The sequence below is a fragment of the Oreochromis niloticus genome, linkage group LG22 (assembly GCF_001858045.2).
Source record: "Oreochromis niloticus isolate F11D_XX linkage group LG22, O_niloticus_UMD_NMBU, whole genome shotgun sequence".
NCBI classification, from domain to species: domain Eukaryota; kingdom Metazoa; phylum Chordata; class Actinopteri; order Cichliformes; family Cichlidae; genus Oreochromis; species Oreochromis niloticus.
Window position 1 is genome coordinate 26,457,928 of NC_031985.2, and position 17,370 is coordinate 26,475,297.

General features: G+C 40.6%; 1 protein-coding gene across 17 annotated transcripts in view; it reads left to right on the forward strand.

Moving 5' to 3' along the window:
- Nucleotides 1–17,370, forward strand: part of adgrb2 (adhesion G protein-coupled receptor B2) — a 241,619-nt gene that overhangs the window by 193,696 nt on the left and 30,553 nt on the right. For 13 of the 17 annotated variants that reach the window (XM_025902305.1, XM_025902296.1, XM_025902299.1 and 10 more), the window contains 7 exons: nt 2,064–2,133; nt 3,589–3,655; nt 8,624–8,709; nt 10,485–10,583; nt 12,669–12,768; nt 15,214–15,285; nt 17,222–17,314. In XM_025902305.1, coding sequence (XP_025758090.1) covers nt 2,064–2,133; nt 3,589–3,655; nt 8,624–8,709; nt 10,485–10,583; nt 12,669–12,768; nt 15,214–15,285; nt 17,222–17,314 — 587 coding nt within the window. The remainder of the gene's footprint in view (nt 1–2,063; nt 2,134–3,588; nt 3,656–8,623; nt 8,710–10,484; nt 10,584–12,668; nt 12,769–15,213; nt 15,286–17,221; nt 17,315–17,370) is intronic. The other 4 variants (XM_005453862.4, XM_005453864.4, XM_025902298.1 and 1 more) reach the window with 2 other exon arrangements.

Below are 17,370 nucleotides of genomic sequence, written 5' to 3' on the forward strand. Positions count from 1 at the left end.
TACACACGAAGCACATTTGATTACGCTGAGTGCACAAACACAGTGACTTCATTAATTCTCCCCTGACTCCCCTCCATAAGCATTAATATGTATTGCTATGCGCTTGTTTGTCGTTGCCATGACTTTCCCGGAAATCTGAACACTTTGACCGGCGCGTTTGCGAATTCCAGCGAAGAAAGCACACCGTTTGTTTCAAAATGCAGAATGCATGAATTATCATATCCAATATAATGGTGGCATTCACTACACTTAGCTGATAATAAAGGTGTCTGCCGTTTCTTTTACCGAAAACATCCACTATCCTCTGATGCCAGAGGATTGTCAGCGTGGCAAATGAAGACCCTTTCATGAATTGGATTCTGATTGAGGCACTCTTGTGTGACATGCATTGGTGATGGAGAGCAGCAGGACAGGCTTATTTTACATGAAAATGTAACAGCTTATTATGCCGTAGTGTTGAAATTGTTGGCTGTATTATGCTTAACAATCTTCATTTGCTCCGTTCTAATTTATATCCCATTTTTCTTCACCGTATGCCGTTATTTGCTGCTTCATTTCCCAAAAGGCATTCATTACAGCTTCCTACTGTAATTTTATCTAACTCAGCCAAATCCCCATGTATAAGCTGTCTCATGCATACACATTCTCAAAGGGTGTCACTCTTTACAGGTAAACTCTCTCCTCTCCGCCTGTAAGTCTATGTCACTTTTTTTTTTCCACCTCTGTTTGTGCCGCATGTCACTCTATTATGCTGTGACCTAGACGACCTGATAACTCAACAGACAGCAGGGATGTTAGATGGGATGTTAATCAAAACATATGATAACATCTGCACAACTCTAGCAAGATGAGCAGTGAGATAGCACCAAAAAAAAATAAAAAATCACAGCCCCCACACCCATTTCATTTCACTTGATATTGATCCCACAGGTCTAATCTGCCAAGTCACTGATGCCCTAACTTGATACAGAGCGAAATGTATATGCTGTGCAGTCACAGAACGCGAGGAAGGCTCCGGGCACACGGCGGGGGCGCGTGCCAGCTGTTCAATTATCCGACACACTTGCAGATGCACACAGAAAGCGTGAAACAGTCGAGCACAGTGGAGAGGATCAAACCGCTTATCCTCCTCTCGTCCATTTCCCAATTTTCTTCCCCAAATTATGTGATTGAAATCGGTTGCCATGGCAACGGGAGATTTCGGGGCGGGACTGGATCTGCGTTAGATTAGCAGCAGACCGTGTAAGCCTGAAGTGTAGGTGCGCGGTTTGCCGTCCTACATAGAGTTAAATGCTAGATTGATGATGTTGACTAATTGAAACTTCGCTGGTTAGTGGATCGGCCTGGCTCTCCACCATCTTATTTGTTAATGTTAATGTGACTTTTTCTAATTGCTTTTCATTTGCAGCCATAATCGCAGCTTTGTTAATTACATGAATATTTCAGAGCCAAGCTCATTACAGGGCCCGGCATATTTCCTTCTTTTTCTGGCACGCATTCTGCGACACTCGGTCTCACTCTCTTTCCTTCTCATTTGTGCGCAGACACACACACATACACACACACACACACACACACACACGCACACACATACACACACACACACACACACACACACGCACACACAAATCACTTGATTTAGCTAATTATTGTATGACTTATTGACCACTCCTGGTTATATCTCGCATTTTTACAAACTGCCTCTAAGTCTCATATGCTCAAGTACTCCTGGTGCTGCTTGCACACACCCACACTGTGTGTTTTGGGTCACCTATGACTAAAATAACTTCCATCTATCTAAGCCCAGTTTTCATGCTTGTAGCTAGACCTCGTGTCAGGAAGTACAGAGTGCTGGGGTTACCTATAGAGCACCCAGTCACTTTGAATCATATATTCATATTACACTCTATTGCATGGCTGCTTAGCATTTTAATGAAAGGAGCCATATAGAGTTGTTCATACTGGGAAATCTTATTGGGCCGACATGCTTCATCGTCCCCACTAAGGCTCTCTTTTATCTTTTGTCTCACACTTTTAATCTTTCTCTCCGTGTCTGTCTGTAGGTCTTCCAGCCCTTGTTGTAGCAGTGTCAGTGGGTTTCACCAGAGCGAGAGGTTACGGCACAGCCAGCTAGTGAGTATTGCTTCCAGACCTCCTGACTTTGTCTCAGTGCATGTGAATGTCATCACTAAATACCAGCTTCAACCATGCATTTCTGTGGGCTAGAGGTAGAGTACCATTCATTGGGCTCATTGCTGATGATTCAAAACATGCAAGTGTTTCCCCCCCTGAGGTGTTCAAACTAAAGTTTATTTTATAGGCGAGTATTTTTATGTATTTGGGTTATTCAGTCAAAGCACTCCATGTGCGTTATAAACAGCTGAGTGTGTAAACCCCAAATCTATTGTTTTACATCAACGGTCATCATCAGTTACTATAGTATATTTCTTTCTTCTGTGCCACAGGAGGACAGTTGCCTGTCCCAGCATGCACTATGTGCAATATGCAACACATCTTAGCTGCTTATTCATTGGGCGTGGTATAATATTGACAGTCCTGTTCACTGCAGGTTCACATTAACCCTCTGAAAATGAGCTCTGAGCCAAAAAGCAGGTTAAACAAAACATATTTACATGTCATATGTGAAAACCTTAATCGTCCAAAACTAATCAGCTAATTGGCTTTTGATTTTTGTGGTTCTGTTAATGTTTGATATTATAGCAATGGCTCCATATCCAGCAACTCCACCGCTGAAAAAACAATTAAAGATTTTGATTTCAGAGTTTTTAAATTTGCTCATAAATTAAGAAAACTATTCCAGCTCAGGGCCAAATCGCTTGTTTCTGTCATTCAAGTGAGAAACTAATAGTTTTAAGGTCCTTCAATATAAAATTAATCTGCTTGCTGTCAAGTGTGAGCGCAAAATGACCTTTAAGGCATTTCAATAACCACGTCAAACAGGTAAAGCATGATTTGAATGTTTTGTTCAAGAATATGAAAATCCAAGTCGGCTAGGCTGACCTTTAAGCAAAATGCACACAAAAAAGCTTTATTACATACCCAGTCAATAAAAATGCATCCTAAAAAGGTTTATTTCCTTGTATTTTACTTAACATATCATTAATGTGAGGGCTTTGTGGAGTTTTTGGGGTTTTTTTTCCATCTTAAGCTTTCTCTTTATTGAGCTGTAATTAAGATGACAGAGGGGTTTCCGCGTGCTCTGATGACATTACTGGAGGACACATTTAAACTCATTAAGTCTCACTAGCTTGCAAAAACCAAATAAAATTTCCAGTTTGAGGATATGTTTTAGGTAATGTACATAATAAATTTGCTCAGCACTGAGGGCATTATTTACAGAAAGAGGCACTTAACCACACATTGAAAGGCTTTATCCCTCACCAAGGAAATTTGGAGTTAATGTGATACCTAATTGAATGTCTACTTGTTTTTGTTAAGGACTTGGCACTCACAGTAAGTGAAATGTGAGACCGGAATCTGGCGACGTGATATTTTACATGCTGTGATTTTACTGTGTTTATGCACTTTTTAACACCTCTCCTTTTTTCCTTTTTTTTCCTCTATTAGTTGCTGGCTATCGTTGGAAGGCGGTCTGCTTTATGCCTTTGTTGGGCCAGCTGCTGTCATTGTATTGGTGAGTCTGTCCAATGTACCTGCTTCAGTTCAGTTCAGTTTTAGTTATATAGCACCAAATCACAACAATGGTTGCCTCAAGGCACTTTATACTGCAAGATAAACACCCTACAATAATAGAGAAAAAAAACAAACAACCAGACGTTCCCCTGTGAGCAAGCAATAAGCGACAGCGGGAAGGAAAAACTCCCTTTTAACAGGAGCAGAAAACCAGGGTCAGGGAGAGGGGCAGCCATCTGTTGTGAGCAGTTGGAGATGGGACAAAATCCACACTGGAAGAGATTCAGAGTTTAGTAATAGTGTATAAATGATGGTCTATAAACACATACAGAATTAAAAAAAGGGTAAATGAAGAAACACTCAGTGCATCACCGGAAGCCATCAGGAGCCTTGGCCTATTGCAGCGTGACTAAGGGAGGATTCAGGTTCCATCCACGTGACGAAGTTCCTTTCCTCTCAGCCAGCCGGCCTCTCTCTGTGGTCACACGGCACAAATATTCTCCAAATATTTTTGCAAAGTTAGCCTCCAAGCTTAGGGCGTTAAAGCAAATGCATGTTGACCTCTGAGGGTTTTCCTCACTCGCGCATGCACATGTAAGCATACACACCCAGGGTGTACACGACACAATGATGAGCTGAGCGCTTTGATCGCTGAGTCTAAAATGTCAGCCCAGAAAAAAATAAAAACATATTCTAGCTGACAAGAGCTGCCGGCAATGCAGCGCAAGAGTGGACCTCCATCGCAGTTCTAGCCCCGAATCTCTCACTGTTATATGCATTTTCAAAGCATAGGGCACTGTAGCCAACGTTTTAATATGGTCCAAAAGTGTTTTCAGATCTAAATATGCGACTAACTGGTGTTCCACAGAACGTAATAATGTGCGCTTTCTTCATTTTTGCCAGTTGCCATAAAGCAGACGGTTTTATGTTGAAGTAAATATACTTCTGTGTTGTACTACAGCAAAACTGAGTGCATTGATTGCATCTCAGAGGCGTTTTAATCATCTGCTTTTGTGTGCTGCTGTATGTGGCTCAGCTAATTTCTCCTAAATGGATCCCTGGGTAGATATTGCCACCACTAAGCTTAATAAGCCTGTATGGGGCATTAAAGTTTGGTAATTGCTGCCACTGGCGTTGCTGTTGTGTGTGTCCGTTTATAGCTTCTTTTCCTCTGTTGTTTGCACATGTACCATACAGTACACGTCAGAAAGGAAACATGGATCAGACAGCACAGGTGTGCAGAGTGATATGCATGATTTTGAAGTAAATCCCTGACAAGCAAACAGCAGTTAGACAGTTTCTGCAAGCTGCAGTTTGAGGCACAAGGGAATACAGGATTATGTGGTGCTGAATATTCATCGTTATGTTAATCTAGTGTCTTGCAATGCCACTGTTATTATTTAAAGGTTACATAGTCTGAAAGTGAATGCAAAACAGTAATAAATCGCATTCCTTTAATTGAAAATATTAAATAGTGTTTGTACACTTGTATAAACACTATAAATACTCGCGAGGCTGCTGCTTTATTTAAAAAAATGCAAAATGCATGACTCTAAAAAAGCGTATTTGAATAAGTTATAAGATGAAATGAAAGTTAAACATTCAAGTTTCGAAAGTTGGAGCAGTTTCATAAAACCCACCAACTGTATTGCTTAAAGTTATTTTGCAGTGCCTAGTATGTCTTGGTGTGCTTCCAGCTTTTCTCCTCCACAATGTCAAAGTACGCTCCACACCCCAGCTGCTACGTGGTACCTGGCCCCCTGGTGTTGTTGCTGGGGCCGCACTCTAACAAACAGCTGTAATGAGAGCAGGGCGTTGGGCAGAGAAACACAGACCTTCCCACAGGACTCTTCTCTAATTAATGAACCTGGCCTTGGGCAAATAGCTGAGCAGGATGGTGCTGACTCACAGGGCCTGGGCCAGACATGACTGGCATGACAATAGTGCTCTCACAGTCTGGCACGTTGTAGGTAGTTGTCAGTAGCACACGCGAGACTGAAAGAGATCAGAGAAAGAGATTTTTTTTTAATGAATCGTAAATGCCACATGTACCATACTGACGATCCACCAAATGCTCTGTCTGGTTTGGTGATGTGCAGTACAGGAGCTCCACTGGGGACTGTGCTGTCTCCATTTCTGTTCACCTTGTACACCTCAGACTCAGTACAACTCCAGGTCATGCCACATACGCAAATACTCTTGACAGTTCTAGTGTTTGGATATATTAGTGATGGGTAGGAGGAGACGTACAGAGCACTCTTGGATGTTTTTGTGGAGCGATGTGGCAGAAGTCATCTGCTTCTGAATGTGAATGAGACCAGAGAGACGGCGCTCGACTCCAGAGGGACGAGGACCGCTACACAGCTTTGTCTGTGATGGCATATGATATTAATGTGGTGGAGGAGTACCCAGTACCTGGGCATCCACAGTGACAACAGACTGAACTGGAAGACCAAACAGAAGCTGTATACTAAAGAAATGGGATGAGCAGGCTCTTTTTCCTGAGGAACCTGAGATCCATCAATGTGTGCAGTAAAATGACGGAAACTTTCCATCACTCAGTTGTGGCGAGCACAGTGTACTTTTCTGTGGTCTGCTGGGGGAGCAGCATCAGAGCTGGAGACACCAACAGACTGACTAAACTGATCAGGAAGGCTCTGTGATTGACTGTATATGTTTAAATCACTACACACTCTATAATTCAATATATCTGTCATGCAAAGTGTCATCTACCAGATAATGACATATTATTATTATTTTTATTATTATTATTATTAGCAGTAGTAGTATTAGTATTATTATTATCATTATCATCATATGCAATGAAAGGAAATATGAGTATTTCACATTTCATTTCTAAGAATTGGGATTTTAGCTGAAATTAGGCTTCTGCAAAGGATGTGAAAACCAAATATTTAACATTGTACGTGTATGTCAGACTCTAACTGTTCAGCCGCTTAGTGGTTGTAATTTTTGGCAGACATGTTTTCAGCATATGGAATTTTTCCTCTTAGCTAGTAGCAGCTCTTGGCATGAGCTGAAGGAGGTATTCAGGCAGACATTCAGTTTAAGAGCTTGGTAAGAATAGGAATGCATTGTAGGAGCTGTGTAGGTACGCATCAGGGTGTGAAAATCACTTGTCACTTACACCGCTCGCTCCTCCAGCAGACTTCCCAAAGAACCTGATAAACGATCAAACAAAGAATAGGCAGAGAAACCCATGGCTGATGGAAGAAAGCGTATGAGTGAATGCTGGCAATCAGGATTATGACGAACATGTCGCTAGCACAGAAAATCTCCCACATGGGCAGGATTTCAAAGTAGAAGGGGTCTACATGTGGCAAGCCTCGGCTCAGAGCCGTGTGCGAGTGTGTCTTATTGAATCTGTATCACTGGGTCACCGCTATAACCCAGATGTTTGGCAGGCTTAACAACGGACTCCTCATTAGTAAGAGAAACAAGTATGAGAAGCAGTTTTTTAATGCTTTTTTTTGCAAATAGCCCTGTTTCAGAACTGCCGTAATTATAGGTTAAAAAAAGTACAGAACCTGCTCATTTAAAAAAAACAAAAAAACCAACAGTGAGCTGAAAGTTTAGTTTTTCTTTATAATGAGTGCAATTCTCCAAAGTCAAAGCAAAGTTGGATTTGGTTTTATTTTTATTTTATTTGCTTTAGAAATGTAAAACTTTTGTCCTGTGCTATGTGGATAGAAGGAGTAGGCTGAAACCAATGAAAGGAATGTCTTTTACCTTCAATTCACCAAATTAAAGCTGAATTTGTTCATGTAACTTAATATGTTGATTGTCTAGATTTTGTTAGGGTTAGGGCAGTTGAAGCATGACATCATTTGACGTAGGAATTAGTAAGTAATAAAACCTTTCGAAAAAAGCCTCTGCTTGGCTTTAATAGTATACATAATAGTTTGTATAGTTCATAAATCGATGTTTTTATTCAACCGACCCCAAGGCCAAGTCAGCTCACTCTCCCTGGACAGTATTTACTCTTAGGGGAATAGTGTTGTATCTTCTAGATATTCGTTTTTGTTTCTTTGGCCTTGTTTAAAAGATTAAGAAGTTTGTAGTGCAGTAAAAATAAGTAAAAGTACAAGCTTTTGTTATTTGCCCTTTTGAAACCCATTTTAATATACGGACAGACATCATTTTTAGTATGATTATTATTATTTGTATTTTTTTAATGTAGATAAAGCTCATGTGTAGCATTCATTGTTTAGTAAATTCACTTAAATGTTTAGTAATAAAAATGTAGTTTTTTTTGTAAACGTTCACAAACCACCATCTATTCAAATTGTTATGTATTTAAACTCTTATAACTGTTACTGCAGTATACATAGCAAAGATATAATATAATGGCATAATATTTAGAATCCCCATACGTCATTCTCTGTATGCCTGTATGTTGTCAACACAAACAATGGCAGCAGGAAACATTGCTATAAATAGCTCTGTAACGTTAATATCACTTATTATTATCAATCTATTAACCTCAAAGGAGAGGTCAGAGGTCAGATGTGACATGATATTTAAAATCTTTATATGGCACTTTCTATACGAATCATAGTTTTATGGCTTTTTGTCAATTTTCAATCAATAAATCTTTAAGTTGACCTGGAAGACCTTAGTAATGTAAACAAAATTTTAATGGCTTGTTGATGTGACCCCACTCTACATCCCGACAGAGTTTTATCAAAATTCATTCAAAACTTTTTGAGCTATCGAATGTTTACAGAGTGATGACACACATGCAAATGCTATCAAAACCATAAAGTGGTAAAGATAAAATATATCATTACTAATGTCTTATAAACATTAATTTTACTGATAATTAACGATCAACGAGGCTGTTACAAAGTTGTTTTCAACCTTGTGAAACATGAAGAAAAAAGATACAGAGCCATTTGATCGCCTGTTGTCGACTCTTGTATCACAGCAATGTGTCTCTGTCTCTCAGGTGAATATGCTTATTGGAATCGTGGTGTTTAACAAGCTCATGTCTCGAGACGGCATCTCAGACAAGTCTAAAAAGCAGCGTGCTGGGTAAGTTGCCTGCACTTCACACACATACTTAAACACAGACACACACACACGTCCATCCACGCACATTTGCTGCATTAGTTACATTTTCCCTGCTGTCAGACAAACTTAGGAGCACAAAGTATTCATGGCAATTAACTAGAAATGCTTTCGAGGGTCTGAGCACGTACACCTACCTGTACATCTGTGCCTTCAGTAAAAATTATCCAAAAAAAGGAAAAGAAACAGAAAAAATATGATCCAATTTGGCAACAAAATGACAAGACATCTGTTGTGTTTTGTTGCTCTGTGCAATGCATTTTACTTCGCTTCGACATACGCTACCCATCTAGTTTTGTGTGCTTGAAGTGACATCGCCGAATAAAGTGGATGTGAAAATCAGTGGCAGATGGAAATCTAATTACATTCAATAAATACCTGGATTATGTGGATTAAACCTTATATACTATTGAATCCTAACCCACACACATACACACAATATACAGGCATATGTCTCTAGCTCTACCGTTGTTTGTATTAAAGTAGTTCGCAGCGCTCATCATCTTTCTCATTCTGAATGGCACTCCCACATCTAAAAATCCATGTTTTAATTTTTACACCTATTGATTTCATCATTTGTTCTCCTTTTTTTTCTTTATGCCATTGCATTTCCTCCAACGTCTATACAGTAGTGCACAAATGGAACTTCTAATTTGTTCGTAGCTTCAAGGGTTAACAGTACAGCTCTGCTCTCCAAGGGGTTGATTAGCTTTTGTTACCCGGTGATGCAACCTGAGATTAAACCAGTCGCTGTGTACAAACACACCTACGCGCACACGAAAATACACACGAACAGGTGTATCCTTCTTTGTCGCATGAAAAGTCCTTGGTCTTATCCGAGCAGTAAGCACATTTCGTCCCCCGATTCTCAGAAGTGTGTTCACAGAAATAAAATGCTCACACATACACACAGACACACACGCGCACCTCAGTTGATCGTGTTGCTAACAGGACAAGCTGTCATTAGCGTAATGTATTTCCTTATGAAGCCATGGGGATGTGGCTGGCAACAAGGCAATGAGCTGTGATGGGACGCTAATGTAGCATAGCAACGTACTGCCCCATCATTCTCTGCTCGCATGTATATACTCAAATTCAGTAATTCACACATGCAAGCGTGCGCACATTCACTCTCTCTTTCTGTCTGAGTGGTCGACTGTAAGTAAGTAAACAACCAAAGGAGTCAGAAAGCTTCACTTTTGCACAGTGATATAAAAAAACGAGATAAAAAATAAATAAATATATAAATAAAAACACACACATAGACCTGCTTGCACTAGCCGGGGAATATATTTTTGGTACTTGCACCAGTACTTCCTGTCTGCATCAGTGTAATCTGTTAATCCACATGATTGCTGTAACATTACAATGTCCGTCTCTCATGTTCTCTCTACTTGCTCTGAATCGATCTTTGTATTCTGACTGTTTTTCATTGCTGCTACTTTTTAAGACCTGTTTTTAATTTTTCCTTTCTTTCTTTTCTCCTCCCCCCTTTCTCCCCTCTCTTTTTTTTCTTTTTATTTCCTCTCTTTGTTGTGTCCACTTTCTCTCTTTATGTTTATCTTTCTTTACTTTTTCCTCTTGGTTATTTTGCAACTGTGACACCGGCACATTCACCTGTTGTCATAACTGGTACTTGTCCTTCCCACACATCCCACACCCTTACCTACCTCCTGTCCTCTTCACATGGGTGTGTGCGTGTATGTGTTTATGTATGTATGTCTGTACATGTCCTAAAGTGTCCCAGCGGAGGCGCGTAGCCGACTGCTCCTGAAATGCTCCAAGTGTGGCGTGATCTCAAGCACCGCTATGTCCAACTCGACTGCCAGCAGCGCCATGTTAGTCCATCTTCACCTCTCTATCTCTTTCTCTCCATTACCCTCACTCTCCTACATCTTTTTTAATCTCTGGCTTTCAGTTATGATGCAGGATCTGGCTAAGTAATGAAAGGAAAAACACCTGCTCTACTATCGCTGCAATTTAATGAGATCATGTTTTCATCCAAAGTGGTATTTCCTCTGGTTGCACTAAGCAAATCTGACCCCTGTCAAGCTATATTTGTGAATCATATTTAGAAGTTTGTTTTAAACATGTTTGTGTTACACAATGTTTAGAAAGGTTGTTAATGAAGCAAACTATTTGGGTAGTGTACTTGCATAAACGTGGATTTCATATTAACCAGATCATGTAAATATTCACAGTAACACACATAATATCACATACATGTGAGAAAAAGGAAAACCTGACTCCAAGTTTAGGATATGTTTAGTGGTGTATGTGTTTAATAAGGTGCCATTCTTATTATAATGACAAAAAAAGAGTTTTCTCTCTGTGAGCACATAAGCCCCACCCACCTGTTGTTCAAACCTTCTGCTTTTAATGGGCAGGCCAATCAGAAACAAACAAAAAAAGTTGACTTAAACAGATGAAGAAGAGTTAAAACAGCTTGTTTAAAACAATGGGTGAGCTGAGGGGCTGCACAAAGGCCAAGTAAGATAAATAGGATTATTTACAATCCAAATCTCATTGTAACCATTAATAAAACTGATTAAAAAGATATACATAGACTGCTACTAATAACAATAATACTAAAAATCAAGGCAATAAAATTTTAAAAAATGTGTTGTTAGATGTGTTTTCTTTGACAATGTTTCGCTGAGCTTTTGCTAAAAAAGATTCATAGCAGTTTCTTTTCAAACACTGGATTGTTTCTTTTGTTTTAATGGTTTCATAATCAGGAAGACCTAAAAATGTTCACACACAGGGTGATTTTTCATGTTTTTCATTTGCCTAGATCCTTGCTAAAGACAAGTCGATTCTATCACTACATATTGGCTCAGAAAAGAAGTAGAATAGCAAACTTGTATGAATTTCCAAACCATCCAATAGTCATTGTTCCTTATACCTAAGTCTCAGACATATACAAGTCATACTGGACTTCAGGTGGTTTACTTACTTGCTTACTTTGACATTTACCTGACAGTTATCACCAGCTAGACTGTATAAGTTGTCAAGGCAAAGAACACACACAAACACACACACACACACACACACACACACAAACACACACACAAGATTGATTTATTAGTGATGGGCAAAAGATGCTACTTTAATATGTAAAACGTAGGATCAGCTTTATTAGTCTTATGGAACATTCAATTCATATGAATCATACCTCTGTTTTACTTATTTTTATTTCTTTTATGTAAAAATTTCTTGTAGTTTGTTGCTCTGCTGGATTATGACGTTTGGTTCCAACCGCAGTCAGCACCACAGGGAGTTCACAGGAGGAGAGCAGTTACATCACTATAATTTATTGTTCTTTATTCGCTTTTGCTCGTTTTGCACATCAACAGGGACGTGCGTATTTTTCCATGTAGGTAGACGGAGCTGTCCGTCTTTTTTTTTTTGACAGTTATAAAACCGTGAATATGTGCTCAGACAGCATGAACATTTTAAATTGGTGTCTATCTTTGTGGCGTTACAGTCAGACACGCACACACACTCTTGTACCTCAGAAACCCCATGTCAGTACTTGTCAGTGACTTTGCTTCCCCCTGCTCGGTGGGCTTCTGCCCATTGTCTTCACAGTCTACCAGCATGGCACTTAGTGTGCATCAACTATGTAATTGTGAGCAACTGCCAGTCCCAAAACTATCTACATGATTACACATCATCTTCCATTTATCGGTGAGAATATTAAGTCTGATTCAAATCCCAGTGTGCCAATCAGTTTCAAATTGCCCACTGCTGAACCTATGACTCATCTCCATGTTTACATGAGTGTATGTGTGTGAGAAGTTGAGTTATGTGACTTACCAGATATGACTCATCTGGTTTGGTTTGAGACTGAATCCCTTGTTCATTCCCCCCTTTCCTCCTCCTCTGCCCCGACCTCTGTCTCCTTCTTTCTTCTCTGACAGGGCATCTCTGTGGAGCTCCTGTGTGGTTCTCCCGCTGCTAGCGTTAACCTGGATGTCAGCGGTCCTGGCCATAACTGACCGGCGTTCCACACTCTTCCAGGTGATGTGTCTCACAACACCAGTGCATGCTAAGACACTGCAACTCATCTGTAGCTTTGAGACACCATGGAAAAGCTGCTTTTTAATGTTGGGAGCCCTCTGAAAGTTCAAGAAACACCTGCTGTGTCACACATATAGATAAAGTATTTGCACATTTACTGCTGTTTGTTCTTCGATAGTCAAACGATAAAGATGCAGTGTTGGAAACAGTTATCTGATCCCCTGCTGAATTTGTAAGTTTGCTCACTTATAAATAAACAGCCTCTATTTTTATAACAGCAGAGCGATAGAATATCAACCAACAACGCAGAAAAAAACATATGAGATAAAGTTATAAATTTATTTTCATGTGATTGAGTGAAATAAGCATTTGATCCCCTAAATTCAGTCAGAATTGTGGCTTTCACAGATAGGCTGTGTGCGGGTCATATAAAATTAATCAGTCAATCAATTATAGATAGTCCTGATCTCAACTTGTTATGTGTATAAAGCACATCTGTCCACTTAATCAGTTTCTTCCATCCAAACCTCTCCACAACCAAAGAGCTATAAAAGGACGTCAGGTCCTCCACAAGGCTGAAATGGGCTAAAAGACCAATGGCAAAAAACTTGGTGAGAATGTGACAACTGCTGGTGGAAATATTCAGAAATGGAAGAAATATAAAATAATCATCATTTGTCCTCAGTCTTGAGCTCCGTACAAGGTCTTGGCTCATAGGGTGAGGATGATCATTAGAAAGGTGGTGGATCAGCCCAAAACTACACGGGAGGAGCTTGTTAATGATCTGAAGGAAGTTTTACTGCAATCACCAAGAACACTATGGATAACACACTCCCCCATAATGGACTGAAATGTTGCAGGGTTACAAGTCCCCCTGCTCATGAAGGCCCATCTTAAGTTTGGAAGAGAAATGTTGAGTATAACCCAAAAAACACCATCCCCATAGTGAAGCACAGAGGTGGAAACATTAAGCTTTGGGACTGTATTTCTGCTAAGGGTACAGGAAAACCTCACTGCACTGAGAAACCAGTGGACAGGGCCTCATTCCCTAAGCCACAACACTGAAGGTGAATCATGGATCCTCCCTTAGTTATGCTGCAGTAGGTGTAGACTGCTAGGGCATTCCCATGATGCACTGAGTATTTCTTCTTCAGTCACCTTTCCTACTCACTATGTGTTAATAGACCTCTCTGCAGTGAATCATACTTGTTATTAATCTCTGGCTCTCTTCCAAAGCATGTATTTTATTCTGCCTTCCTTCTCACACCACAGCAGATGGCCCCGCCCCTCCCTGAGCCTGGTTCTGCTGGAGGTTTCTTCCTGTTAAAAGGGAGTTTTTCCTTCCCACTGTCGCCAAAGTGCTTGCTCATAAGGGGGTCATTTGATTGTTGGGTTTTTCTCTCTTTGTATAATTGTAGGGTCTACCTTACAATATAAAGCACCTTGAGGTGTCTGTTGTTGTGATTTGGCACAACTGCTGGATTTCCAGCATGACAGTGACCCAAAACATGTCTCCACAGCAACAAAAGAGTGGCTAAAGAAAAAACAAGGTAAGGTCATGGAGCCCAGATCTCAGTCCCATCTGTGGAGGAAGCTGAATCTTCGTCCAAAACAACCCAAAGCTAAATTTAAAGGTTTTAGAGTTTCTGTAAAGAGGAATGGACCAAAATCCCTTGAGATGTGCGCAAACCTGGTGACTAATTACAAATAAATGTCTCTGGTCATGCTGGGGATCAAATGCATATTTCACTCAAAGAGATGCAAATGAGTTTATAACTTTCATGTAATGTTTTTTTTCTGGATTTTTAAGCAATATTCTGTCTCTCTGTGTTAAAATGAAACAACCATAAAAATGTTTGTTTTTGTTTTTCCCAGTCTATATGTTCGAGTCTCATATCTTGACACATTAGCAAATATTGGGATAAATACTATCATGTGTAAATAAAGAAAAATAGGTCAGCATGAAAATAATCTTATTTTACTTTAAAACAAACAATTCCCACTGTGTCAAGATCACAAGTGGCAACACAAACAGTGAGTGAGAGTATTGACTGTGATGATTTATTATGAATAATCATGACTACTGACTCATTTTGTTATTATATGAGGGTTTCTCTAATGATTCATTACAACACAAAATAACAATAGAGTGGGTGCCACAGCACCATGTGGTACGCTACAGAGAATTCAAGTGCAGACATTATAATATTTTGAAATTTGCACTCTCAGCTAATTTTACTTTTGAAGGCAACAAGTACGATACAGTTAGTTGCTATGTGCTTGCATTTATTCTATTCAGTGGTTAGTTGAAGTTTAAGCATTTGCACAGAAATATAAAGCAACTTAAAATTAAGGGGGACCCCATGGTTTAAAAAGTTTCTGAACCACTGCAGTATTAAACAAATGTGCACCAACTAACAGGAGCATCTAATTTCTCTCCTCTAGGTTCTCTTTGCCGTCTTTGACTCTGTTCAAGGCTTTGTTATCATCACCGTCCACTGCGCCATGCGCCGAGAGGTGAGTCCAGTCTCTTCCTCCCCCTCCTCCTGTTGAGCATTTGCTGTGTGGATGCCACGTATTTTTTGAATTTATTCTAACTCTGCAGTACACAATGAACTCAGAGATAGTCGCTGCCTTTGCTGGGATGCCGGGATTCATTTTCTTAAATGTCACGTTAGCTTCTGGGGTCAGTATGAAGTCACGTCAGAACACAAGCGGATCAGACACGAGACGGATTAGCACGGTATTCATGTCCTGTGCTGCGGCACTACTTCTTCATAATGCAGTAGGATAGTGCGGCATTGTCCATCTGATCCAAGTCTGCTTTAAGGAGCTTACTATGATGCTGTATGAAATAAGACGATAAGTCCCTAACTAATAGCCCCAAGTGCCTGTTTGCCACAGGCTTTACTGTGTCCCCAGGGATCCCGGATTTTAAACTCATTATGGACATACATGTATTCTTGCCCTTGAGACAGACAATGGCACCCATGCCAGTGTGCGCGCACTTATTCAGTATTGCATCGCTCACAACTGCTCTGGCTACAATTAATGGATTTTACAATGTCGTCAGTTTTCCATAACTATAAATGTGTCATCTGTTTCCGACGCATGTACGCGGCGCGCAGCACAACCTCTGTCAAAGAGATCATTATGATATTGAACGAACTGCATAGTGTAAGTGAATTTTTAAATGCTCTGAATGCTTAGCTGCATTAAATCAATATCACAAAAGCGGCAGGGATCAGGGTACCGTAAATCCAGGAATTATTTATTGTAAATGTATGAAAATCCTCTTGCAAGAGTGAGCGTAAATCCTTCGTAGCTGCAGAACAACAGACAGAGGGGAGTGCCGCAACGGAGGAAGTAATAGAGGGAGGGTGGGGGGGATCAGGATGTATTACAGTGCAAAAAAAACAGAGAGAAGGTAGCATAAAGTGTGATATTATGTAAACGGCAGAAAGGGGAGCGTCTTGTGATGGAGGAACTAAGTTAAAGTTAGGTGGTGAGGAAGGGAACGCACGCAGAGATCTGTGAGAAGAAACTGTGATTCAGAAGCGAAGCAGGGGATGATAGTAGGGGAGGAGGAAATAGAGAGGAATGTGGAGAGAGAGAGAGAGAGAGGTAGGTACCCATAGTGGGGCATTTCTCTTTGAAGTAGGAATGAGCTGCATTGGGTGCCAGTGCACGCACTCACATACACACAAACACTCGCACACTAACACAGAACTGGGAACAAAGGCCACTGAGGATGAGTATGGATATAAAAGGAAGTGATAAACAAAATGAAACAATGGAGGAATAAACCAGTCCATGCAGACATGGATGCAGTCCACTCGTGTACACAGACCAGGAGACTGCCCAATGTGCTGCTACTTCCTCAGCAACTAACCAGGATACCTGTAATACAGATCGCAATGGGGGGGGGGGTTGTTCTTTGTTACAAGGAGCGGCCCTTTGACAGCGCGCTGGTGTGTGTTTACTTAGATACAGTATGTGGGAGGATAAGGAAAAAACAGCATAACACAGGAAAGGCCTCGGGTTTAGAACATCTACAGTATATACCATGCTGTTAATTTTAATTAGTACTGTGAACAGTAATCACACTAGGCTCAAATAGGCCACTTTCAAAGTATACTATGGGCTTTCTATACCGCTCCTTTAACTGTTATATAATCTGCAAGCCGAGTTTCCTCATGAACAATGGGACTTTTTACATAAGTTGGTATTCACCGTACACCTGCCATTGCGGTGATATAGATGGAGCATGTACGTTGTGTAAGGAGCATGGTCCCCACGCTCCAATGTTTGCCAAACTAACTTAAGGAAAAGTTCCTCCACTAACTTCTTTCCTTTGCATCATCTCTTCCTCTCCCTCACCATCCTCCCCGCCCCTCCTTCCCTCTCTACGTTTCCACCCTCCCTTCTCCCGCATCCCCCTTCCAACCCCCAGGTGCAGGACGCGGTGCGGTGTCGAATGGGGGGATGTAAAGACGACAGCGAAAACTCACCAGACTCCTGCAAGAATGGACAGGTGCAGATCATGGTGAATAGCACTCCATTTCATCCCACATTGCAGTCCATTTGCCTCAGACTAACATT